The 25,360-nt window shown below is 49.2% G+C and overlaps 1 protein-coding gene across 1 annotated transcript in view; it reads right to left on the bottom strand.

Moving 5' to 3' along the window:
• The window catches only part of ppl (periplakin), a 97,358-nt gene that overhangs the window by 50,138 nt on the left and 21,860 nt on the right, over positions 1-25,360 (bottom strand). The window contains exons 2-8 of the mRNA XM_072481729.1: positions 13,783-13,882; positions 9,414-9,568; positions 6,986-7,106; positions 5,386-5,511; positions 3,357-3,398; positions 2,945-3,106; positions 407-514 (exon numbers count right to left, since the gene is read on the bottom strand). Of these exons, the coding sequence (XP_072337830.1) occupies positions 407-514; positions 2,945-3,106; positions 3,357-3,398; positions 5,386-5,511; positions 6,986-7,106; positions 9,414-9,568; positions 13,783-13,882 (814 nt within the window). The remainder of the gene's footprint in view (positions 1-406; positions 515-2,944; positions 3,107-3,356; positions 3,399-5,385; positions 5,512-6,985; positions 7,107-9,413; positions 9,569-13,782; positions 13,883-25,360) is intronic.

Here is a 25,360-nt window from a genome sequence, read left to right as displayed (position 1 = left end):
ATAGATATAGGACGGATGTCAGAGGTAGGTTCTTTACTCAGAGTAGGAAGGGCATGGAATGCCCTGCCTGCAACGGTAGTGGACTCGCCAACATTAAGGGCATTTAAATGGTCATTGGATAAACATATAGATGATAATGGAAGAGTGTAGATGGGCTTTAGATTGGTTTCACAGGTCGGCGCAACATCGAGGGCCGAAGGGCCTGTACTGCGCTGTAATGTTCTATACAACAACAATTAAAATATTGGTCTTTCATTCAACCCATCTAAGGAATAGTTTGGTGCAGGAAGATGGTGAAAGTATGTTCTTAGTGACATTAATTGGCCCACTGCATAGCAGGCACAATCTAACCGAGGAATTGTTTCAGAAGCAGTTTTAAGAAGATCACGGAGGTTCCCCCCATTACCTCGATCGCGTTCCTTCCAGGGTGATTCGCCTGTAACAGTTTATTCCCGGCTTCATGGAGTTTGTTGACGGCACCTTCCTTCGACTCCAAATGTCGGCTCACAAAGCTCTGCAACACACCACCAAAGGTTCAAGCTGATCATCTTTCATGCCCTGTTGATGGCAATGATTCTCACAGAGGCACAATTCCACTCTTGCAGAGGTAGTTCCATTATTTCAGACACAATTTTATGGCCCCTCAGGAACACAATGGCAGGTGGGAGAGGCGTAAAATTGGGCATCATGCCCACCGCCTACCCACCCCCGCCAACCCCCACTGCAATTTTACCAACAGTTGGGGGGGAAGTGTCAGGTGACCCACTTGCCCGTTGACAATTGAGGCCCTTAAGCGTTCAATTAGTGGCCACATAAAGATCTTGTCCCGCCACCACTGGGATTTTACCCAAGGAGGGGGAGGCCGATGCCAAGTGTCCAGCTCGCCGGATGAAATGTGGCAGTGGCCGGGCGAAGCTAAGTGTCTCTTTTTCGGGCAGCTCCCCACCACACCTCACCCCTTCGCCGGGGCCTGCAAGCCTGTCTCCAGCAAGACCTTGCGTTTCACTGATAGTCTGGCCTCACTTCATCAGGAGTGTCTTCAATCTCTGCTGGGACAAGAGAGCACTGATTGGCCAGCACTTCGGAGGCGCGGCTTCCTCTCCAACGGGGGTGAAAGGCCCACCTCGAGCCAGTTGGCTGCCGAGGTCTGAAAAAGGGCCGCAGGCTGAGCCAGGCAGGGGGTGGGGAATACAACACCCAGTTCCCCGAGTGCTGCAAGTGATCTGCTACCTCCATGCGATTGCCCATTCTTCTTGTCTGGCCCCAAACGGTTGAGTTATGAAGCGAATTAATGTTGAGCAGCATGACAGCTAGGGATTGAGCTTGTTTTCACATCTACACACATGCCCATTGAGACCTAGGTCACTTCACATTGATCAGAACTGGAGACCTTGGCCAACTTTGTCCTGTCGGGGGGGGGGCGGGGGTTTGTCCTGAGGCCAAGTCTGGTATCCAATGGGGGTTAGGCAATTGACTTACACACTGGAGAGAGACTCAAAGGGTTAGACGAAGACACAAACACCTATCTGGATTAGAACTTCATTGTTTCCAGTTTGCTATCTTATCCATTCAGCTCTTTCAGATGGTGGTCAATCGCAATATGGGATTAGTAACTCTGCGAACAATCGATTAATTAAATTCAAACTCGACCAGAACCCATGTCTTCAATCCCTCGCATAGTGAGTTACCTGCCCTTACTGCCACTCTGTGGAGATTACCACAATTATAAAGGCTTTCCATAGCATGGGAGGAAAACTATAATAGGAACTTCTCAGGCCACTCTCACTAGTCGGTCAGTTTCAGACTAGCACTGGCCAATGCATGTGAGCAGTTCACTTCTCGGCTTCTCGACCAAGGAAGGCATTCAACCCACAGATATTGAAGAAAGAGCAGGAGACAAAACAATTTGCGTATTGTACTGTCCTTGTGGAGTCTGCCCGTTCTCCCAGTGTCTGCGTGGGTTTCCTCCGGGTGCTCCGGTTTCCTCCCACAGTACAAAGATGTGCAGGTTAGATGGATTGGCCACGATAAATTGCCCCGAGTGTCCAAACAGGTTAGGTGGGGTTATGGGGTTACGGCGGGGGTAGGGCCTCTGAGGCGCTCTTTCAGTGGGTCGGTGCAGACTTGATGGGCCAAATGGCCTCCTTCTGCACTGTAGGGATTCTATGATTGATAAAAGGATTTTGGATCTAATCAATTGAAGAGGACTCTCGCCTCTGGCGTCTGCGAGGATAGTTGTTTGTAACAAGTTTGGTCCCAGCTGATAGATGCACCCTCCTGTTGCCTGCCAACATTTTATAGGTTGTCCATAGAGGTGATCATCTGGCTACCCCACAGCTGGTAGTTGAGCTAACCCTGAGAGAGGCCTATTTATCTGGGCTGAGGCAAGACTACTCCAAACAACCGCAAGGGTGAAAAGTATTGGTCATCCTTCACAGATAAGCTGCAATAATAAATAACAATCACCTGTTGCTGCTTCTCGCCAATCATTTCCCACAAGAGTCGAGGGAAGGAGCTTCAGCTCAGCAATTCAGTCTCAGACTGGGAAGTGTCTATGTAGACGCCACCTTAAACATCCACTTCCTCCACGACAGGAATTCACTGCAGCAACTCAACAAGGTTCTTTCAACAGCATTTTCCAAACCCGTAATATCCGCTATTGAGAAGGACAAGGGCAGGAGGCCCATGGGAGCACCACCACCTCCTACTTCCAACTCACGCACCATCCTGACTAGGATGTACACCGCCGTGCCTTCACTGTCGTTGGGTCCAAATCCTGGACCTCCCTCCCCTAACACGACCATGGATGTACCTACAATACATGGACTGCAGCTCACCACCACCTTCTCAAGGGCAACCAGCACTTGACAATGGCCTTTCCAGCAGTGTCCACATCCCAAGAATGAATTTTTGAAAATATTTCAAACCCCGGAGTCACGGTTACCTCATACTGGCGATGGCGGCTTTTGTAGTCCAAGTTCTGGTCACTCCAGTCATAACGGATGCGATCTTCCTCCTGGGTGTCCATCCAGTACAGCTCATTGGTGCAGTTCTGCATGTAGTCACGGAGGCTTCCCAAGTTTTGCTGTCGCTGCTGAGACCCTTTCTGGAGAGCAAAAGCAAGTGAATTTCTCCTGACCCGGTCTACTAATAATGAAGATTGTACCGACTGTGCATGCTACCGGTGTCATTTTGTAAAAGAAAACCCAGCTCTTTTACATTAATAGGAAAGGAATGTGACTGTCCCTTCAGACATTAAAATCACAGCTCAGAGGCTTTGCAATCTCATCCAGTTGTAAAGCACAAGGGCTTCATGGGCTGATAGGCAAGAGTGCATTTGTCATTCTCACACTCACCAACAGCTTGTTGTACTTCAGCTGAATGCTATCGACGTAGTCCTGTTGAAATTAGAAAGGAGAGCATTTTAGAGATAAGCATATGCTTCACCTGATGCCTATGTCTATGTATTTACATTATGTATCTATCGTCTGTCCTATGTTTTTCATGTATGGAACAATCAGCCTGGACTGTACGCAGTACAATACTTTTCACCGTACCTCGGTACATGTGACAATAAACCCAGTGTGGGATTTCATTTGAAAATATGTCACATCCCCAATTAAAAGTTGGAAATGGGTGCGACATGGTGGCGCAGTGGTTAGCACAGCTGCCTGGTGGCGCCGAGGACCCATGTTCGATCCCGGCTCTGGGTCACTGTCCGCGTGGAGTTTGCACATTCTCCCAGAGTCTGCGTGGGTCTCGCCCCCACAACCCAAAGATGTGCAGAGTAGGTGGATTGGCCGCGCTAAATTGCCCCTTAGTTGGACAAAAAAAAAAAGAGAGAATTGGGTACTCTTAAAATTATTTTTTTAAAGTTTTGAAACGGGGTGGCATTCTATAGTGAGTAGTTACACAATTCGAGGAATGCGAACGGTGGTGAGCCACTTACAACTGAGGCGCTTGTTAGGACATTTCAGAGGGCAGCTGAGAGTGAACCTTATTGCTGTGGGTCTGGATAGTACATTGCCTCCCCTGTGTTAATGTTGCAACCCTGTTTCAAAGGAGTCACGCTCTGGTTCGAAGTGAGAGCAGCTGGTACTAACTGGGGAAGGATTGGGGCATTATTCTTCAGTGTATAAAAAACTGGCTACCACCTGAGGGGGGATGGGAGGGGGGTGGTGGCTAGGAAAAGGAAGTCTGCCTGTGTTCTCTGAGTGATGTGGCTAAACCGATGTTAAGGAAACACCTGCCCCAGATTGCTCCTTTACACAGTGAACTTCAAACTAAAATAATGCAATGTGTGTATCGCTGGTTAGGCCAGCATTTATTTCCCATCCCTCATTGTCCTTCACATGGTGGTGGTGAGCTGCCTTCTTGAACTGATGCAGTTTCTGAGGTATAGGTACACCCACTGTGCTGTTAGGGAGGGAGTTCCAGGATTTGGCCCCAGCGACAGTGAAGGAACGGCCGATATATTTTCCACTAGGGTTAGTGAGTGACTTGGAGGGGAACCTCCAGGTGGTGGAGTTCCCAGGTATCTGCTGCTCTTGTCGTTCTCGACAGTAGTGGTGGTGGGTTTGCTATTGAAGGAGCCTTGGTGAGTTACTGCAGTGCACCTTGTAGATGGTACACACGGTTGCCACTGTTCGTCGGTGGTGGAGGGTTTGAATGTTTATGGAACGGGTGTGCCTATCAAACGGGGCTGCTTTGTCCTGGATGGTGTTGAGCTTCTTGAGTGTTGTTGGAGCTGCACTCATCCAGGCAAGTGGAGAGTATTCCATCACACTCCTGACTTGTGCCTTGTAGATGGTGGACAGGCTTTGGGAAGTCAGGAGGTGAGATACAGGATGCTAAACTCCTAGCCTTTGACCTGCTCCTGTGACCACAGTATTTTTATGACTAGTCCAATTAAGTTTCTGATCAATGGTAACATCCAGCATATTAATTGTGGAGGATTATAACACCCTGAAGGATATTAATGAATGAAATGAGAATTTATGACAATCGGGTAGTTCATGACCAGAATTAATTAAATGAGCAATCTATTCCAGATTTACTAATAAATTTCCCGTACCAGCCTCCCCGAACAGGCGCCGGAATATGGCGACTAGGGGCTTTTCACAGTAACTTCATTTGAAGCCTACTTGTGACAATAAGCGATTTTCATTTCATTTTTCATTTCAAATTGAATGTTCCCCCAGCTTCTGTAAAACATTCATCCAGGCCTCTGGGTTACTAGTCCAATTGTGTTGCCACTCATTTATACTACTGTCCACATTAATATTTACGCTTCAGTGTATCAAACATGCAGGATGCCCTGTAATAACATACAATGAGATATTTCAGCTGTACCGACACCTTTCGCCTACTAACTGCTGGCTTTACCTGGTCTTCAGTCTTGGTGATGTGATCCCCAATTGTTTCGACCTCTTTAGTGAAAACCTTGTGGTGTTCCAGCTGCTGATCGACAAACGGCAACTCATTGCCAAAGCCTTGGTTGTTCAGTTCTGCCTACAGGAGTAAATGGACATTGGTGAGATGTATGGGAGTCACATGTAGGCCAGGCCAGGTAAAGATGGCAGATTTCCGAAAGGACACTAGTGATCACGATGGGTTTTTACAACAATGGTTTCAAGACCACCCCCCCCCCCCCCCCAAACCGGGGCCATCCCCCCCCCCCCCGTGCACTCCCCTCATCCCCAGCGGCACATTTTCCAGCACCGGGGGATGGAAGATCCCGCTGATGTCTATATGGAGTTGTGTGTGCCCTGCACCGTCCCCCTCTGGGAAAAGCGCCACCGGGGGGGATGCGGGGGGAGAGGGGGGAGGATGCAGAGATGCATCAGTGGGATTTAGACAGGCTGAGTGCGTGGGCACATGCATGGCAGGTGCAGTATAATGTGGATAAATGTGAGGTTATCCGCTTCGGGAGCAAAAATAGAAAGGCAGATTATTATTTGAATGGGTGTAAATTGAGAGAGGTGGATACTCAGCGAGACCTTGGTGTCCTCGTGCATCAGTCGCTGAAAGCAAGCGTGCAGGTACAGCAGGCAGTGAAGAAGGCAAATGGTATGGTGCCTTCATAGCGAGAGGATTTGAGTCTAGGAATAGAGATGTTTCACTGCAATTGTATCGGGCATTGGTGAGGCCACACCTGGAGTATTGTGTGCAGTTTTGGTGTCCTGATCTGAGGAAGGGTGTTCTTGCTCTCGAGGGAGTGCAGCGAAGGTTTACCAGACTGATTCCTGGGATAGCGGGACTGTCATATGAGGAGAGACTAAATCGGTTAGGATTATATTCATTGGAGTTTCGAAGAGTGGGGGGGATCTCATAGAAACTTAGAATAGGTTTGGACAGGGTAAATTCAGAAAGAATGTTCCCGATGGTGGGGGTAGTCCAGAACTAGGGGACATAGTTTGAGGATAAGGGGTTAACTTTTTTGGACTGAGGTGAGGAGAAATTTCTTCACCCAGAGAGTGGTGAATCTGTGGAATTCGCTACCACAGAAAGTATTTGAGGCCAAAACGTTGTGTAATTTCAAGAAGGAATTAGATAAAACTCTTGGGGCTAAAGGGATCGAGGGGTATGCAGGGGCAGAGGGAAGGCAAGATCAGGAAATTGAACTTGGTAATCAGCCATGATTGTAATGACATTTCCCCTCGTTCTGTGCGTTACTCACCCACCAGCTTCAGTTGGTATTACCCATAGTTTCCAGAAATACTCAAGGTGTGTACACCATTCACATCCTAGGAATGGGGAGGCTAAAATGTTCGTTTTTAACTTTGGGGAATCCACAACCCACCCAATACCCGATAACAAGAGGCATTACTCTCTAAAACAAACCAGTTCAGATTCCTGGAGATTCTGCAGGCCATGTTTATCCCATTCCACACAATAACAGGCGTTGGTCACAGAGCTTTGAATACCAACTGTTCTGACGATGTAGGAAGTGTAGAGATGTTTGAAGGATGATTTTTGTGCCTACCTGTTTCTCATCAATCATTTTGGACCAGTCAATTGTAGGAACTCCATCCGTTCGGATCAGGTTGTAGACCTCATCATGTTTGACTCGCAGTTTGCGTACTCGTTCTTTTAACTGCTTGATGCTGGAAAGAAACAACCTTTTTTTTACAGAGAGCCCGCAAGCCATGGATTCATTGCCCTCTGTGCTCCACCTTTACTTCCTCAAATGGAATTCAGCTTTCCTCAACAATGGAAACTATTTCAGTAAAGTATGTTTTAGCCCCTCCCCTCCCCCCACCGCCCCCACCCCCCGCCACTCCCCAAATAACCTAATAGCTTAGTATAGCACCAGGTTATATAGATCGGAAATTGCTGGATTTTAACATCCAACAGTAACAGGGAGGTGAAAGTCAGTGAGTGTTCCTGTTTCTGGGCCAAATTTCCTGCCTATGCTTGTATCATGCCCGAAAATAAGTCCAATAATTCTTTCAGGGGGTAACAAGCAGGATAGATAAAGGGGAACTAGTAGACCTAATATACTTGGATTTCCAAAAAGCGTTCGATAAGGTACCGCGCAAAAGGCTACTTAATAAGTTAAGAGTTCATGGTGTTAGGGGTAGTATATTAGCATGGATAGAGGATTGGCTAATGAAGACAAGACAGAGAGTTGGGAGAAGAGGGGCATTTTTAGGATGGCAACCTGTAACTAGTGGAATGCCACAGGGATCAGTGCTGGAGTCACAATTATTTACAATATATATTGATCACTTGGACGAGGGAAGTGAATGTACTATTGCTAAGTTTGCAGATAACGCAAAAATAGTTGGAAAGGCAAGTGGTGAGGATGACACAAAGGGCGGGATTCTCTGAAAATGGGGCTATGTCGCCACGCTGGCGGGTAAACCGGCGCCAACTCCAGCATCAATGGCCTCCCAAGGTGAGGAATTCTCATCTTTCTAGGGGGCTAGGTTGCCACCAGAGTCTTCCCCACTGCGAAGAGCCTGAGCAAGTTCGCGCATGCGTGGAACGGCCGGTGTGATCCCGCGCATGCGCCAGCATATTTTCGTGCATGCGCAGATCGGCCGGCGTATTTCCGCTCATACGCGGGGGTTCTCTTCCCGCGCTGGTCCCCGGGCAATATGGTGGAGCCTTACAGGGACCCGGCGTGGAAGAAAGAAGTCCCCCCACAGAACAAGCCCGCCTGCAGATCGGTAGGCCCCGATTGCAGGCCAGGCCACCGTGGGGGGCCTCCCCTGGGGTCGGATCCCCCCCGCGCCCCCTAAGGACCGCCCCCGCACACTCACCTGCCAGGTCCTGCCGTGCATGAGGCGAGAAAAATGTGAAGTTATGCACTTTGGTAAGAAGAATAAAGGAGCTGAATATTATTTAAATGGAGAAAGATTGCAGAAAACTGCAGCACAGAGGGGATGTGGGGGCCTGTGTGCACAAATCACAAAAAGCTAGCATCTAAATTCAGCAGGTAATAGGGAAGGTAAATGGAATGTTGCCCTTTATTTTAAAGTGAATAAAGAATAGGGAAGTCTTGCTAAAACTATACAAGGTACTAGCTACACCACACCTGGAATACTGTAAGCGGTTTTGGTCCCCTTATCTAAGGAAAGATATACCGACATTGGAGGCAGTCCAGAGAAGGTTCACTCGGCTGATCCCGGGTATGGAGGGATTTCTTATGAAGAGAAGTTGAGTAGGTTGGGCCGGTACACATTGGAGTTTAGAAGAATGAGAGGCGACCTTATTGGGACATATAGGATTCACAGGGAGTTTGACAGGGTAGACGCTGAGAGTTTGTTTCCTGTTGTGGGAGAGTCTAGGACCAGAGGGCATAATCTCAGAGTGAGAGGTCACCCATTTAGGATAGAGATGACGAGGAATATCTTCTCTCAGAGGGCAATGAATCTGTGGAATTCTATAGCACAGAGAGTTGCAGAGGCTGGGTCGTTAAGTATGTTCAAGACCGAGATGGACAGATTTTTAATCAGTGAGAGAATCAAGGCTTATGGGGATAAGGTGAGTTGAGGATTATCGCAATAGATGAGTCATAATCTCATTGAATGGCGGAGCAGAGTCGATGGGCAGAATGGCCTACTTCTGCTCGTATGTCTTATGGTCTAAGGAACTCAGGAGCGACTTGGCTACGTGGTTGAGCTTAACAGCATAGATGCACTTAAGGGGTAACTGGATGAATTTATGAGGGAGAAAGGAACAGAAGGTGATGTCAATAGGATAAGATGAAATATATTGTGCGGGGCATTAGTACTGGCACATCCCTTTTGGCCAATTGGCTGTAACTGTGTTGTAACTTTGATGTCTAATTAGTGAAGAAACAAACGTAAGGAACAATGGCCTCCATTTGCTTGGGTTGGACTTGTACGACCGATCTGTGTTCAACGCCCAAGTGAAATGGCCGTAACAAAAAGGGCTGCACTTACTCCTCTACAATCATGTCAGACTGTGGATGCTTCTCAACCACAGCCGTGTCTGCATCACTCTGAAGGTTAGCTAGTATCCCGTCGGAATCATTCATTAACTTGGTAGTTTCCTCACGGAAGATGAAGTCTTTCCCTTCCTCTATCCGCCTGACATCCTAGAAGGAGAAATGAAAGAGCAAGGAAATAAAATCGGTTCAAGATAAGGCTTTAAATCCTTGAAAATCTCTCTCAGCAATTCTTCATTAAGAGAGAGGTGAACATCTTTCAGTCGAGCAGACTGGAGTCCGTCATCTTCTTTCGGGAGAAAATGGCAGATTTTAACAAAAGATCTTTTGGAGTACATGCAAGCAGATTTTGCGATCCTCGTCAGAGTTTCCTATTCTGGTCTTCGGCGAATTGAGTGAAGACTCGTTTGAATAAATTTGGGGTTATTTTTGATTCTAACACAGGAGGGCGCCTCCACCAGAGCGGTGTTGGGATTATGGGTAATGAACCATGACCTTTTCAGATGTCCACCATGATTGATCATGAGATCCACAAACCAATAACAGATGTGCATTATGGGGCTAAAAAAAACAAGAGGTCCGGGATTCTCTGTTGTGAGACCGCTGCCGGCGAGGGAGGCCAGGTTTGGCGCACCGTTCGCTGGCGGGGGATTCTCTACTCCCACCGCGTGTCAATGGGTAACTCATTTAGGAGGTCACTTTGTACTGGTGAGTAAGGCGATAGCAATTAGTTTTCCCTAGATGAGGTGGCGATTGATATTGTGATCATCCGAACACGATGGGAGCCGGCGGGGGTTTAGCTCAGTTGGCTGGACGGCTGGTTCGTGATGCGGAGCGAGGCCTGCAGCGCGGGTTCAATCCCCGTACCGGCTGGGGTTATTCATGAAGGCCCCGCCTACTCAACCTTGGCCCTCGCCTGAGGTGTGGTGACCCGCAGGTTAAATCACCACCAGGGGAAAGCAGCCTATGGTCATCTGGGACTTTGGCGACTTTACTTTTAGTACAAACACCAAAAACGGAATGAAGAAGAGTTAGTGGAAGTTACTGGCCAGTTTAAAGGAACCACCCGGTTGCAAAACAATGACTTGGGTGGTGCTTTTCATCCAGGGATACTGCAGGAAACTAGGGAAGCAATAGTGAACGGTCTAAGCATAACTATCCACTCTTCTGTACGGAGGAAAACTGGGTCAGGAGGACTGAGCGCTGGGAAATGTGATACCATCCTTCAAAAACAGCCACAGGGATAAACCAGGGAATTATATCCCAGTTATTTTTAGTTGTTGGTAAACTGCTAGAATTTCGTATATAGTTCAAATGACTATAGATTTGAAGAAGACACACTCACAATAGACAAGGACGGGATCTTCCGGTCTTGCAGCTATCAATGGGTGTTCCCATTGTCCGCCGGAAGATCCCCTTGGTGGGAACAGTTGGAAATTTCAGCCATTACGATTCTTTCCATTGGTTAGTCCATATTTGATGTACTGAGTGCCGTTCAAGGCACAATCGAATGGAAAAGTTTCAAAGGGTGAGATCTAGCGGCTGAGGGAGCCCCAAAAGCCGGCATGGCGCAATGCGACCGGAAGGTGCCGAGTGATCCCTCTTCCGGGGTCTAACCGGCTCGCCACGCCTCGCAACATTGAACGTGATCTCGCAAAACGACGCAAAGTGAATCCCACCATTGTGGGTGGGGTCACTTTTTGGCAAATCTGCATATTAGAGTGAGACAAGCTAGTCTCACTCTGTCATGCACTCCCACGATCTACCCGAGGCATCGGGATCTCACTCCCTTAGGCTTGGAGATCGCTGGCAAGTGCTGTTCAGAGCTGGTCCCCACCAACGGGAACTGGATGGAATAGCACTGGTGGGGGTTTCCCAGGAGATCAGAGGCCCCAGTTGTTTGTCCTCTGGGCAGGGTGGTACCCTGGCACTGCTGGTGTCACCTAGGCACAGGCACCCTAGCGCTGCCAGCCTGGTGCCCTGGTAGTGCTACCCGAGTGCCAGCCTGGCAAGGTGCCCAGGTGGCACAGGCAGGGGCGCTGCTAGGGTGGGTGACTGACTGACTGACTGACTGACCGCACGCGCACACGCACACGCACACGCACACGCACAAGGCGCAACGGGTGTGGGGAAGCCTGGGGTAGGCCTCTCCTTGCATCAACAGGCTTGTCCCGCTCCAATTCCGGTGGGTTCATGGCTGGCAGATCGCGGCCAGAGTGGGCAATTGTGCATCCACGTTCACCGTCAGTGAGAACGGCATCATGGACACAGGAGCTCGCGAGAATCGGCAAACAAGATTCTCACCAACAAGATCTAATTTCCAGATTTTCCATGCCCCCCCCCCCCCCCCCCGCTGGTAACATAATGAGGCTCTCCCCCCTCCCCCCTCCCCCCTCCCCCCCCCCCCCCCCACCGCTGGTAACATAGTGAGGCTCACCCCGCCCCCTTTTGGTTGCTGGTCCCAAATGGGGGTCTTGGTGAATTGCTTCCACGTGTGGTGAAACACTTCCTCCGATCCTCGAACGGAGTGCTTTATCCTTTCCATTTCAAGGAATTCCACTACATCGGACAGCCGACACAAAGGCTAGGGCATCTGCCCCTTTCCCGGGAATGAGTTCCGGCTGCCCCAAAGACCGCCACTTGTGGGCACCGCTCCACCCCCACAACCTTGGACATTGCCGCGAGAAAGGCTGCCCAGTACCCGACAAGTCCGGGACAGGAGCAGAACATGTGGGTGTGGTTGGCCGGGCCTCCCTAGCACAGTTCACATTTGTCCTCCACCTCCGGGAAGAACCTGCTCATGCGTGTTCTGGTCACGTGCACCACCTTTAGCTGCATTAGACTCAGCCCTGCGCATGAGGAGGTGAAGTTCGCCCTGTGCAGTGCTTTGATCCAGAGTCCTTCCCCTATGTCTATGCCTAGCTCTTCCTGTTGTGTTCTGCTGCTTCGTGTAGCACTAGCCGATTCCTTGATGTACGCTTTGACAAAGGAGCTCCAGACTATGAAATGAGTTCAACTTGTTTATTGAACTATTCACAGTTCTTAAATGAGTTTGACTCTCTGCTAATCTAACTATAGTAACTCAGTCTATCTTTACCAGCCTGCTCTAAGCCATGTGCTGGGGTGTGATGCTGTTGATCAACCCTGATGTACTCTCTAGATGTCTGTCTGTGGAAAGAGGCAGAGCATGTGTGCCCTGTCCTTTTATATGGGTTGTGAAGTGCCCCTTGTGGTAATGCCACCTCTGGGTGTCCTGATTACCCATTGGTTGTGTCCTGTTGTAATGACCCATTGGCTGTATGTCTGCATGTCATGACATCTCTGGTGCTCCCTCTAGTGGTTACTTGGTTGTAGTGTATTTACAATAATCCCTTGTGTATATACAGTGATGCATATCACCACACTTCCTTCCTTTCACTTCTCCAGTGTCTCGTCCAGGGGTGACCGTACTTTTTCCAGTAGCTATCCTTACTTGTCTGTGCAGTTACCGTCCCCTAGTTCACCCGTGGTCAGACGCCTGCCCAGTTGGGAGTGTCCTGATAGCTGGGGGGTCGTTGCTGCCTCCTTGTGGAGGAAGTTCCTTACCTGAATGTATCTTAGCTCATTCCCTATCCGGAGGCTGGAGCATGTCCACCAGATCCTTCAGCATCGCTACTCTGCAGTCGGTGTATAAGCCCCTACCTTCCCCTACTCCTTCGCCTTGTCTCCACCTTTTAACGGAAGCGTCTATCGTCGCAGGGGTAAATCTATGGTTCTTTATTTTCTTTGGTGTGAGTTTAGTATCCGTTGGCCCAGTTAAGCCATTATGCGATAGTAATTTAGAATTAAGTGCCTTTTTTAAAATTCCTGTACCTATTCAAATTTAGTGAATGGACAACTGCATTAAAAATAGTAACAAAAGAATTGTACCCAGATGTATTCCCGAAGAAAATATGAGTTCCTGCCCACGTTCTGAGGAATCACATCATTGTGAAACGGTTGGAATTTGCACTTCAGCTACTCCCCAAACTACATTAGGGTTAACTTCAAATCAGAGCGTGCATCGTATACGGAGCCTCGGATTACTCATTTTTAAATTATGAAATTGAGCTTTGAATCCTGTCCTCTCTGAACACCTCACAGTGTTAGAATTATCACAATGAAGGGTGCGGCTTTATATCTACAACAAGATAGTGAGTGAAAGGAAAAACACACACCAACACACCCACCCACACACATACATGCACACAAACACACACACACACCCATGCCAACCAACTCCAGACTTTCAAACTGGGTGTAACCTCTGAAAACTGTAGACAGGGGAAATTTGATTTAGGAAGGAAGCCAGGTCGTCATTCGAGCTGTCGCCAGCTCCAACTTACTTGAAGCAGGCATTCCTCCACCTTGTAGATGTTCTTCTCCACACCGTCCGCATTCTGCTGCAGTCGCTCAATCAGCTGTGTGAGCTTCGAAGACACCTTTCTGTAACAGACGAAGGGAGCTATTTCATTATACAGGAAACGACACACGTCGACAGGTCCGCTTATTTCCCAGGCACATTGTACGACTCGCGCATTTCTGTGGTATTGCCCACTTTCCACCGGGTTTCCTTCCCTCTCCACGGTGGCCAGGGACAAAGCCTGCCCACTTGCCATCCAGAGGGCGGTTGGCACAGTGAACTGGGGAACCAATACATCGCTTCACTTCTCACGTTACTTTCCACGTACAATCCGTATTTTATAAAATGTCGCTCACTACAGGACAAATTATCTTTCAAACGCACGACAGGAATCTAAAAGCTTGTCAAAAGACGGACATTTATGTGACAGTTTTCATGACCGCTGGACGTCTGAAAGCGCTTCACAGATTATAAAAGTACTTTTGAAATTTGGTCACTGTTCTAATGGAGGAAACACGGGAGCCAATTTGCACATAGCAAACTCCCACCAACCGCAATATGATAGTGAGTGGGTAATCTGTTTGCGCTGCTGACTGAGGGATAAATATCGAGCAGGACACCAGGGGTAACTCCCCCTGACTTTCCTCGGAATAGTGCCATGGGGAGGAGGAGAGGGTGAGGGGAAAATAAGAGAAAAGGAATTCACACCGTTACCCTTATAGATGTGCTGGTGGCCAGGTTCAGAGTGGCATTGGTCAGGTTTTTTTTTTTTATAAATGTTTTTTATTCAGCTCCTTTTTCACATTTTCTCCCAAATTTACACCCAACAATAATCAGTAACGAATGTAATGTCAATCCCCATATCAATAACACCGAACCCCCAAACATCAGCCCGCATGTTAACATAAACAAATGACAAAAAGGAATCAGGAATCACCCATAGTCACCATTAACACTCACAGCCCCCCTCCCCTCAACCATCCCAGCCCCCATACCCCCCAATGTTCGATGTGATCCAATTCTCAAAAGTGCATAATGAATAATGCCCATGAATTGTCGAACCCCTCCATCTTTCCCCTCAGGTCAAATTTTACCTGTTCAAGCATCAAGAATTCCAGCAGGTCCCCCCGCCACACCAGGGCACAGGGTGGAGGTTGATCTCCACCCTAACAGGATCCGCCTTTAGCGATCAACGAGGCGAAGGCTACAACATCTGCCTCCGCACCAGTTTCCAACCGTGGCTGGTCCGACACCCCGAATATGGCCTCCCGAGGGCTCGGGTCCAGTTTCACGTGCACCACTTTAGAGATTACCCTAAAAACCTCCTTCCAGTAATCCTCCAGCTTTGGACAGGCCCAAAACATGTGAATGTGGTTTGCGCACCCCCCCGCCCCTCCCGCAATGTTCACACACATCTTCTACCCCCTCAAAGAGCTGGCACATCCTCGCCCTTGTAAGGTGCGCTCTATGTACCACCTTCAGCTGTATCAGCCCCAACCTCGCACATGAGGTGGAGGCGTTCACCTTCCGGAGCACCTCACACCAGAACCCCTCCTCCATACCCTCTCCCAACTCTTCCTCCCACTTTGCCTTGATCCCTTCTAGCGGCGCCTTCTCCTCCTCCAAAATAGCCCCGTAAACCACCGATACTACCCCCATCTCCAGTCCCCCTGTCGTCAGCACCTCCTCCAGCAATGATTGGTCATGTTTTTTTTAATCACTACCCTTCACGTCCAAGTACCGCAAAAAGCAATGCAAACCTGAAACCTATTCTCCAGCAAGAACACTTTCAAACAATGACAGTTTTGACAACTTTTTCCTTTATGAAGTTATTTAGGAAGTAATGAGATGGTGGATATTATTGATTAGCGAAGTTCTGGGGGCAGAAGCAGTTCTATATTTCAACCAGAGACATTAGAACTGTACCAGCTGTTAAACAAGGAACCTTTATTATCTCTTCCTGGAGGACTCCCTCTGCTGGTACATGTGTGTATGGTAGCCTGAGGGTGGGCAAAACTAGTAGAAGCCCTGGCCTACAAGTTCCAGCCCATTCCTGCATTTTCTAAATTCCATAGAAGTTAATGCCAGTGTTAATGTTGGCCTTGTGTAGGCACTTAATGGAAGATAATTGTACTGAACTAGTAGTTATTTGACACCAAAGTAGCAAACTTCCTAACCAATGTGCTACTAAGCTGTTTGTATAATCTCCTGTTAGTAAATGGCAGTCGTCCTTTAACACAAGCAATTCCCCAGAAATGACCAAGCTCACCAGGAATCCTGTACATTAATCCCAATCCAGGACCAGAGCACCAAAATGAAGGCTGACACTCCAGCGCTGCTCGGGGAGTGTGACACTATCTTTCAGATGCAACATCAAACCAAGGCCCCGTCGAACCTCCCTCCAGTGAGCGTAAAAGAACACTATTCCGCATGACACTATTCCGAGGAAGAGTTGGGAAATGATTCATGGTGTCCTGGCCAATATTTATCCCTCATCAACTTCGCATCAATCAGGGCAGCACGGGGCGCAATGGTTAGCACTGCTGCCTCACGGCGCCGAGGTCCCAGGTTTGATTCCGGCTCTGGGTCACTGTCCGTGTGGAGTTTGCACATTCTCCCCGTGTTTGCGTGTGTTTCTTCCCCACTGCCCAAAAATGTGCAGGGTAGGTGGATTGGCCACGCTAAATTGTCCCTTAATTGGAAAAAAATAATTGGGTACTCTAAATTTAAAAAAGAAACATCGCAACATGAGTGTATCCGGTCATTACTGCATACCTTTTTGTGGGAGATAGCTGTGTGCAGATTGCCACATTCCCCACATCACCAGTGGCTACACATCAAAGTATTTCATTGTCTCTAAAGCGTTTTTGGACATCTGATGGTTGTGAAAGGCTATATATAAATGCAAGTCTCTACAGCACTGGAAGGCAAATTGCACGGAATTCTGGATTCAGAATCCTGACTGATTTAGTTTTAAATGCGTTGATCGTTGGCTGATGACTTCCCAATTTAGCCACAATCCTCAATCTGTCTAAAAATATGAACTTGTATATTCAAAATTGAAAAGCGTTGCAAGTGTTGGAAGGAAGTAAATGAACAGGTTTCTTAGTACATCTTCAAAGCAGTTACCCACGATACCTATTTAGTGCTCTTTCCAAGAGCCGGTGCAGACACGATGGGCTGAATGGCCTCCTTCTGCACTGTAAATTCTATGATTTAACCGGGGACGAATTGAGTGTTGTCTATTTACTGGATTCAAACAGCAGGGAAGGTTTGGAAATTTTACAAAGGCTGATTATCAAGTGGAAAAGACAGCCGACATCTGAGGCAACGTTTGAACAACCTTAGGCACTGAATCAAAGATCCTTCTAAAGAGGAGGGGCGTGGTTTGCAGCTCTCCTGATTCAGGTGATTGGAGAGGGCCATGCTCACCCCTCCACTGCCAAACGCTGGGTTGAATTTTATTAGGAGCTCCTTTCCATTCATTGGCCAGAGTTTTCCAGCCCTCATACCAGTGGGATCTTCCAGCTTCGCCGATGTGAAGGGAGATTTTAATGGCTCACTGGGGCCAGGGCGGGAGAACTCATGGAGTGGGGTGGGCTGAAAGATTCAGGGCATTCAGTATTAAATGTTTATTCAGGCTTCTCACAGACTAACCAACCATGGGCGGGAGTTTCCCCCACCCCCTTCCCCACAGGTGTCATTTATATCGGCAGCATCGGCCCACCATTGGAAAATCCCGCCGCTGTCAACAGGGTTTCCTATTGTTCACACCCCCACTGTCAGAGAACCCGCAATGGGGGAAATATTGGCGGGACTGGAAAATCACACCGACAGGAACATTGGGCGGGGTTCTCCGCAAACCGGCGGGGAGGGCAACTCCGGTGGGAAGGAGTGGCGTGAACCACTCCGGCGTCGGGCCACCCCGAAGGTGCAGAATCCTCCGCACCTTCAGGGGCTAGGCCAGCCCCGGAGTGGTTTGCCCCGCGCCAGCCGGCGCGGAAGGGGCTCCGCCGGCCGGCGCGAGTTGGCGCATGCGCGGGAGCGCCAGCATGTGCTGATATCATCCCAGCGCATGCGCAGTGGGGGTTTATCTCCGCGCCGGCCATCGCAGACTGTTACACCAGCCGGTGAGGAGGAATAGAGTGCCCCTGACAGTTTGGCTCAAGATAGAATAGAGCTTGATGGGAAATGGAATGTCAAAACTTTGTGTAAATTGGAATGTCAAAGCTTTGTAACTGTGTACCTGACTTTTGAGATGAATCGCATCTGCTTTTGCACTAGACAGTCTGCAATAACAGGATGCAGTTGGGAATGGGTTCCTCATTCTAAAGACAATTATAACTTAGCTGAGAGCAACAGGATGTCGTAATTTGGGTCTCCTCTAAGGGAGCTGTCCTCAGAAAAGGAACAGTGTCATATATTGTATATAAGCTACTGTCGGATGTACTAATTCTGGCTTGCTGCTGTGCTCCCCGAAGTACAGTGGTGCAGCCCCGGCCGTGAATAAACATATGTTGAAGTGACTTGGTGTTCGATTGATCATTTCATCCGGATTGACAATAGCGAATTATCATTCCCTTGGCACAGGGCCGCCCGCGCATCGGTGTGCTCCAATCGTGGGTCAGGCCACCATGGGGGCACCCCCCGGAACCAGATACCCCTGCGCCCCCTCCCCCCCCCCCCCCCCCCCGAGGACCCCGGAGGCCGCCCGTGGAGCCAGGTCCCGTCGGTAAATACCTGTCGTAACATACACCGGTGGGACCGTCCGAAAACGGGTGGGCACTCAGCCCATCACGGGCCAGAGAATCGCCGGGGGGGGGGGCAGTTGCCAATGGCCCCCGACCAGCGCGCCACGATTCCCGCCCCCGCCAAATCCCCGGCACCGGAGAATTCGGCAGCCGGCGGGGGCGGGATTCACGCCACCCCCTGGCAATTCTCCGACCCAGCGGGGGGGGGGGGGGGGGGGGGTCAGAGAATCCCACCCATTATCTTTAATGTCCCTATTCTTAGTCTTTCTTTAAAACTAGCATCAAATATCAAACATCTCCTATGTGGCTTGGTGACATATTTTGTTTTCTTTTTTTTTTAAATAAACATTTTATTGAGGTATTTTTTGGTATTATAACAACAACACAATAAACAATGTACATGAAACTATAAACATAGTGCAAAAGCCGTCTCCCTCCCTGACAGGTCCCACCTTTATTAACCCCCGACTCTAAGCTAAACTAACCACCGCCCCCCTCTCCCCCTTCTGCTGACGATTAATTTTCCGCGAAGAAGTTGACGAACGGTTGCCACCTCCGGACGAACCCTAACATTGACCCTCTCAAGGCGAACTTGATTTTCTCCAAACAGAGAAAGCTAGCCATGTCCGATAGCCAGGTCTCCGACTTCGGGGGCTTTGAGTCCCTCCAAGCTAATAGTATCTGTCTCTGGGGTACCAGGGAAACAAAGGCCAGAACGTCTACCTCTTTCTCCTCCTGGATTCCCGGGTCTTCTGACACCCCGAAAATCGCCACCTCTGGACTCAGCACCACCCTTGTTTTTAACACCGTGGACATGACATCTGCAAACACCTGCCAAAATCCCCTGAGCTTCGGACATGCCCAGAACATGTGAACATGGTTCGCTGGTCCTCCTGCACATTTTGCACACCTGTCTTCCACCCCCCAAAGAATCTGCTCATCCGGGCCACTGTCATGTGAGCCCGGTGAACGACCTTGAATTGTATCAGGTTGAGCCTGGCACATGTTGCGGACGCGTTGACTCTACTCAACGCGTCCGCCCATAGACCATCCTCCATCTCTCCTCCCTGCTCCTCCTCCCACTTGCGCTTCAGCTCCTCGGTCTGTGGCTCCTCTGACCCCATAAGTTCCTTGTAAATGTCCGAGACGCTCCCTTATCCTACCCATCCTCTGGAAACTACCCTGTCCTGAATCCCCCTTAGTGGTAGGAGCGGGAAGGTTGACACCTGTTTACATAGGAAGTCCAGCACCTGCAGATACCCGAATTTGTTTCCCCTCGCCAACGCAAACTTCTCCTCCAGCGCCCTCATACTCGGAAAGCTCCCCTCTATAAACATCCTCTCAATCCCTGCTCTCCGCCATATCAGAGAGTAGTAAGGGCGTGGAATGCCCTGCCTGCAACAGTAGTGGACTCGCCAACACGAAGGGCATTCAAATGGTAATTAGATAGACATATGGACGATAAGGGAATAGTGTAGATGGGCTTTAGAGTGGTTTCACAGGTTGGCGCAACATCAAGGGCCGAAGGGCCTGTACTGCGCTGTAATGTTCTATGTTCTATATCCGGAACCTCCCCATGGATACTCCCCGGGGCAAACCGGTGATTATTACAGATTGGGGACCAGATCGATGCTCTTGACTCTGAGGGCGACACCGTGGCTCAGTGGTTAGCACTGCTACATCATGGCACCGAGGTCCGGGGTTCAATCCCAGCCCCGAGTCACTGTCCGTGTGGAGTTTGCACGTTCTCCACGTGTCTGCGTGGGTCTCACCCCCACAGCCTAAAGATGTGCATGGTAGGTGGATTGGCCACGCTAAATTGCCCCTTAATTGGAAAAAAATAATTGGGTATTCTAAATTTATTTTTTGAAAAGTCTTAACTCTAGAATTGGCAATGTTCGCCGCCTCAGTCTCCCACTTTGAACGAGCCATAAACTTAAATTCAACCAAAGTGCTGCTAGCTTACACCAAGTCCTGTTCATTCATCACCCTTTTGCTCAGAAACCTACAATTCCTGGTTAAGCCCTTCCATGACCTTATCAATAGGAAAATACAGTTCCATTATTTCCATTGACAAAGAGTCATTGGACTCAAAACGTTAGCTCTTTTCTCTCCCTACAGATGCTGCCAGACCTGCTGAGATTATCCAGCATTTTCTCTTTCGGTTTCTTATTTCCCAAGTTTTACTGGTGTTCCATTTCAAAGTATACAAGGCCAGTATTCTTGTTTTCCTGTGTTTTTTCCTTCTGCATTGCCCCTCCCTTCCTCTGCAATCTCCTCTCGCCCGACAATCCTCCAGAGAGGTTTGCAGCCTCCAGTTCTGGCCTCTTGCACATTGGCCAAGCCATCAACTGCTCGGGTCTTCAGTTATGGAATTCCCTCCCTAAACCACGCCTCCTCTCTAGCTCACTTTGCGCCTTTAAGACACTCCTTTTAGAAAATTACCTCAGTGACCAAGCTTTTGTCCGTGCGTCCGCGTATCTCCTTATGCGGCTCGATATCAAGTATTTTTGATCGTGCTCCAATAAAGCACCTTATTTCACCAAAATCAAAGATGAAACATAAAAATAAGTCGTTGTACAAAAGCTGGTGAAAGGACTGGCGTCGGGAACCTTTTCTTTAGAGCGTTTAATATCTGGTATAGTCGAGAAAGGACTATTGCGTCACACCCGAACTGTTTATGGCCCCTAGACAAACTTGCAACTCGACTTAATTGGCCCCCTCCCCCCTTTCAGAAATGGTTTCAAGTATGTGCTAGTTGTAATTGACATCTTTACGAAATTCTTCAGAGTCGTTCAAAAAACAATTCCACGCCGTGATGGGGAATATATTAAGCTCAAATAGACAGAGGAGTTAGCGGAGCAAGGTGGCCTTCATCACCTCTGTGAGCCCTGTGATTCTGTGATTCCTATCTTGGAGGCTCTTATTAAAGATTAAGCTAGGATCCTTCCTGGGCACAGGATTTCTCCTTCCTATTTAAACCCTGGCTCTCCTTGAGAATGCTACATTCTTCTGAATTTTCTTCCCTCAGTCTTTCTAACTTCTATTTGGGCGTCCGAATAAGTCCCTGAACTGCCCTGAAATCCTGATTCCTCAGAACCTCTTGCTCAATTCAGCCACAGAACATTTATTTCCCTCAAGTCTCTCTCCGACAATGATAAGAATGGAAAATGAAGCTTTGCGACAGGGTAGGAAGTCAGGGGAGAAACAAAATGATTTCATGATTCAACAGCCCAAGAGAGAGGCAATGGATAGACTCGGAGGTTGTGTCCATTTGATGTCCGTAAAAACCATGAAGGATTAAAGAAAGAAAGGAATAAGGTGACCCAGCAAAACAAACAGAGAGAGGAAAGAAACAAAGGGAACAAGATGGAGGTAGACGTTATGATCTAAAGCAGAGGTGAAAGGCAAGGTGCTGTTCCTCAAGCTTGCGTGGAGCTTGATTGGAGCACTGCAGGCCAAGGGCAGAGAGGTCAGGGTGCGAGCAAGGTGGAGACGGAAATAACAAGCGTCAGGCAGCTTATGGAGGTTTTCCAAAAAGTGGTCACCTAATCTATATTTGGTCTCCCCAATAGAGGAAGCCACATCGTGAACAGCGAATCCATTTGACTAAATTGACAGAAATACAAGCAAATCGCTGTCTAACGTGGGAAGAGTGTTTGGACAGTGAGGAAGGAAGAGGTAAAAGGTCAGATGTTTAATCTCCTGTTCTTGCTTGGTAAGATGCCTTTGGGGAATGGAGGGGGTGTTGAGGGTGGACTCAGGTGTTGCAGAAGGAAGGGTCTGTAAAGATGGACAACCATTTACATATTGAAAGGGGAAGGCAGGGGAACGATGAGTTTTGGTGGTTGGGTCAGGGGGCAGCAGGGTAGCGTAGTGGTTAGCACAGTTGCTTCACAGCTCCAGGGTACCAGGTTTGATTCCTGGCTTGGTTCACTGTCTGTGCGGAGTCTGCACGTTCTCCCCGTGTCTGCGTGGGTTTCCTCCGGGTGCTCCGGTTTCCTCCCACAGTCCAAAGATGTGCAGGTTAGGTGGATTGGCCATGGGAAATTGTCCTTAGTGTCGAGAAAAGGTTAGGTGGCGTTACGGGGATGGGGTGGGCTTAAGTGGGGTGCTCTTTCCACGGGCCGGTACAGACTCGATAGGCCAAATGGCCTCCTTCTGCACTGTAAATCTATGAATTCTATGAATATCATTTTTTTCAGATTTATCTGGTCTTTTATCGGTTTCGCTACAACCTCGGAGATATATTGCAGTATTGCATTTGATCCTTCATTTTGGGGTTCCCCGAATATATTTGTTCAGACAATTTTAGAAAAACCCAGCCCCCCTAATTTGTTGGTACAAAATCTGGAAAAACCAAATCAAGTACAACATTCTGACATGAAGGAAGTTCTATGCATGTATCCGGATACAGGTGTATGGCCCTTAAAGTTCTAACAATGTCCTGTCGGTTCCAATTAATTCTATTAGGGCGGAACGCTGGCACAGTGGTTGGCACTGTTGCCAGACAGCACCTGCGTCCCAGGTTCAATTCTGACCTCGGGAAACTCTATGTGGAGTTTTCACATTCTCCCAGTGTCTGCGTGGGTTTCCTCCGGGTGCTCCGGTTTCCTCCCACAGTCCAAAGCTGTGTAGGTTAGGTGAATTGGCGTTGATAAATTGCCCAAAAAGGGCAGCACGGTGACGCAGCGGTTAGCACTGCTGCCTCATGGCGCTGAGGTCCCAGGTTCGATCCCGGCTCTGGGCCACTGTCCGTGTGGAGTTTGCACATTCTCCCCGTGTTTGCATGGGTTTCGCCCCCACAACCCAAAGATGTGCAAGGCAGGTGGATTGACCACGCTAAATTGCCCCTTAATTGGAAAAAAATAATTGGGTACTCTAAATTTATTTTTAAAACATTAGGTGGGGTTACAGTGTTAGGAGTGGCGGGTTGGGCCTAGGTGGGGTGCTCTATTGGAGTAAGGGCTGGTGCAGACTCAATGAGCCGAATGGCCTCCTTTTGCACTGTTGGGATTCTATTAAGATGAAGTTATAGAGAGGGTAATGATGCTCTCACTGCATCACTGTGGCTGGGGAAAGTCATTGCAAAAGAAAACTTGAGCTTTAGAGAGAGACTGTCCTAAACTTCAGGGCGGCTCATTGTTAGTTAGACGAGAACATGTGGGGTGGTAGAAAAAGGTGAGTATCTGGGAAAAATATACTTGAGAAATTGAACCTGTGCTGTTTGCCGCAATGGTTTGGATGGTGGTGATGAGGCGACCCACTTGCCGATGGCATTTCTTCCCAGGATGATGACTCATGACAAAGTGCCTTTGCGTAAGGTGATTTTATTCTGTGTAAACTAGATCGATGTCGGCGAAAGGTTACAAGGCCATTACATGGATTTTCGATGTTTCACTCAGCATTATAAAGCTGAAAGCAATTCGCCTTTGGTTTCTCCATTGTGGGCAGTATCATGTCAACATCAATGATTTTTGCACAGTTAGTTAGTGTTTGAATTGAACAATACACACAGGGGGCGAAATTCTCCGGAAACGGCGCGATGTCCGCCGACTGGCGCCCAAAACGGCGCAAATCAGTCGGGCATCGCGCCGCCCCAAAGGTGCGGAATGCTACGCACCTTTGGGGGCCGAGCCCCAACCTTAAGGGGCTAGGTCGGCGCCGGATGAATTTCCGCCCCGCCAGCTGGCGGAAACGGCCTTTGTTGCCCCGCCAGCTGGCGCGGAAATGACATCTCCGGGCGGCGCATGCGCGGGAGCGTTAGCGGCCGCTGACGGCATTCCCGTGCATGCGCTATGGAGAGAGTCTCTACCGCCTCCGCCATGGTGGAGACCGTGGCGAAGGCGGAAGGGAAAGAGTGCCCCCACGGCACAGGCCCGCCCGCGGATCGGTGGGCCCCGATCGCGGGCCAGGCCACCGTGGGGGCACCCCCCGGGGCCAGATCACCCCGCGCCCCACCCAGGACCCCGGAGCCCGCCCGCGCCACCTTGCCCCGCCGGTAAGAGGTGGTTTCATCTACGCCGGCGGGACAGGCATTTTAGCGGCGGGACTTCGGCCCATCTGGGCCGGAGAATCGCTCGGGGGGGCCCGCCAACCGGCGCGGCACGGTTCCCGTCCCCGCCGAATCTCCGGTGCCGGAGACTTCGGCAACCGGCGGGGGCGGGATTCACGCCAGCCCCCGGCGATTCTCCGACCCGGTGGGGGGTCAGAGAATCTCGCCCAGGGTGTCTATTTAAACCCTCCTTTGGTACCACATCCACCGTAATATAAACAAAGGTAAACTGCTAATGCCAGCTAGATGGATAGAATGCCAGCTGATGACAGCTAGATAGATAGAGAAGATGGAAGATAGAAAGAGAGGAGAGAGGCAGATAGAGAGATAAATAGCTGAAACAGCCTGGAGGAGTGAGAAGCAAAAACTGGGTCATTGAAAGAGGAGCAAGGTTTTTCACTTAGCGGGAGAGTAAAATTCCAAGATTGTTCCCTGTCGAGGCAATACTGCAAATTGAGACTCGTCCCTTAAACAAATCTGGTTAAATCGAGTTTGTTTTCGCCCGAGGACAGTGGGCCAGAATTTAATGGAAATTTGTGGCGCACAGCCTGAAAATCTATGACCTACTCCCCCCCCCCTCCCCCCCACTCCAACCCTGCGTTATCGGTTGAGAAATCTGCCCCGTGAGCATTACCCTGGTCTGGATGGCGAGACAAAGAGGAGCAGCGAAGGGGAGAGACTCGATCAGTGAGGCACATGGCAGGAAGCAGCTCCTATCGACCGCCCGGCGTTAACATCACTTCCAGCAAAGGAGC

Source organism: Scyliorhinus torazame, chromosome 17 (genome assembly GCF_047496885.1).
Source record: "Scyliorhinus torazame isolate Kashiwa2021f chromosome 17, sScyTor2.1, whole genome shotgun sequence".
NCBI classification, from domain to species: domain Eukaryota; kingdom Metazoa; phylum Chordata; class Chondrichthyes; order Carcharhiniformes; family Scyliorhinidae; genus Scyliorhinus; species Scyliorhinus torazame.
The sequence above is the reverse complement of the archived record's forward strand: the minus strand, read 5'-3'. Positions and strand labels throughout refer to the sequence as shown.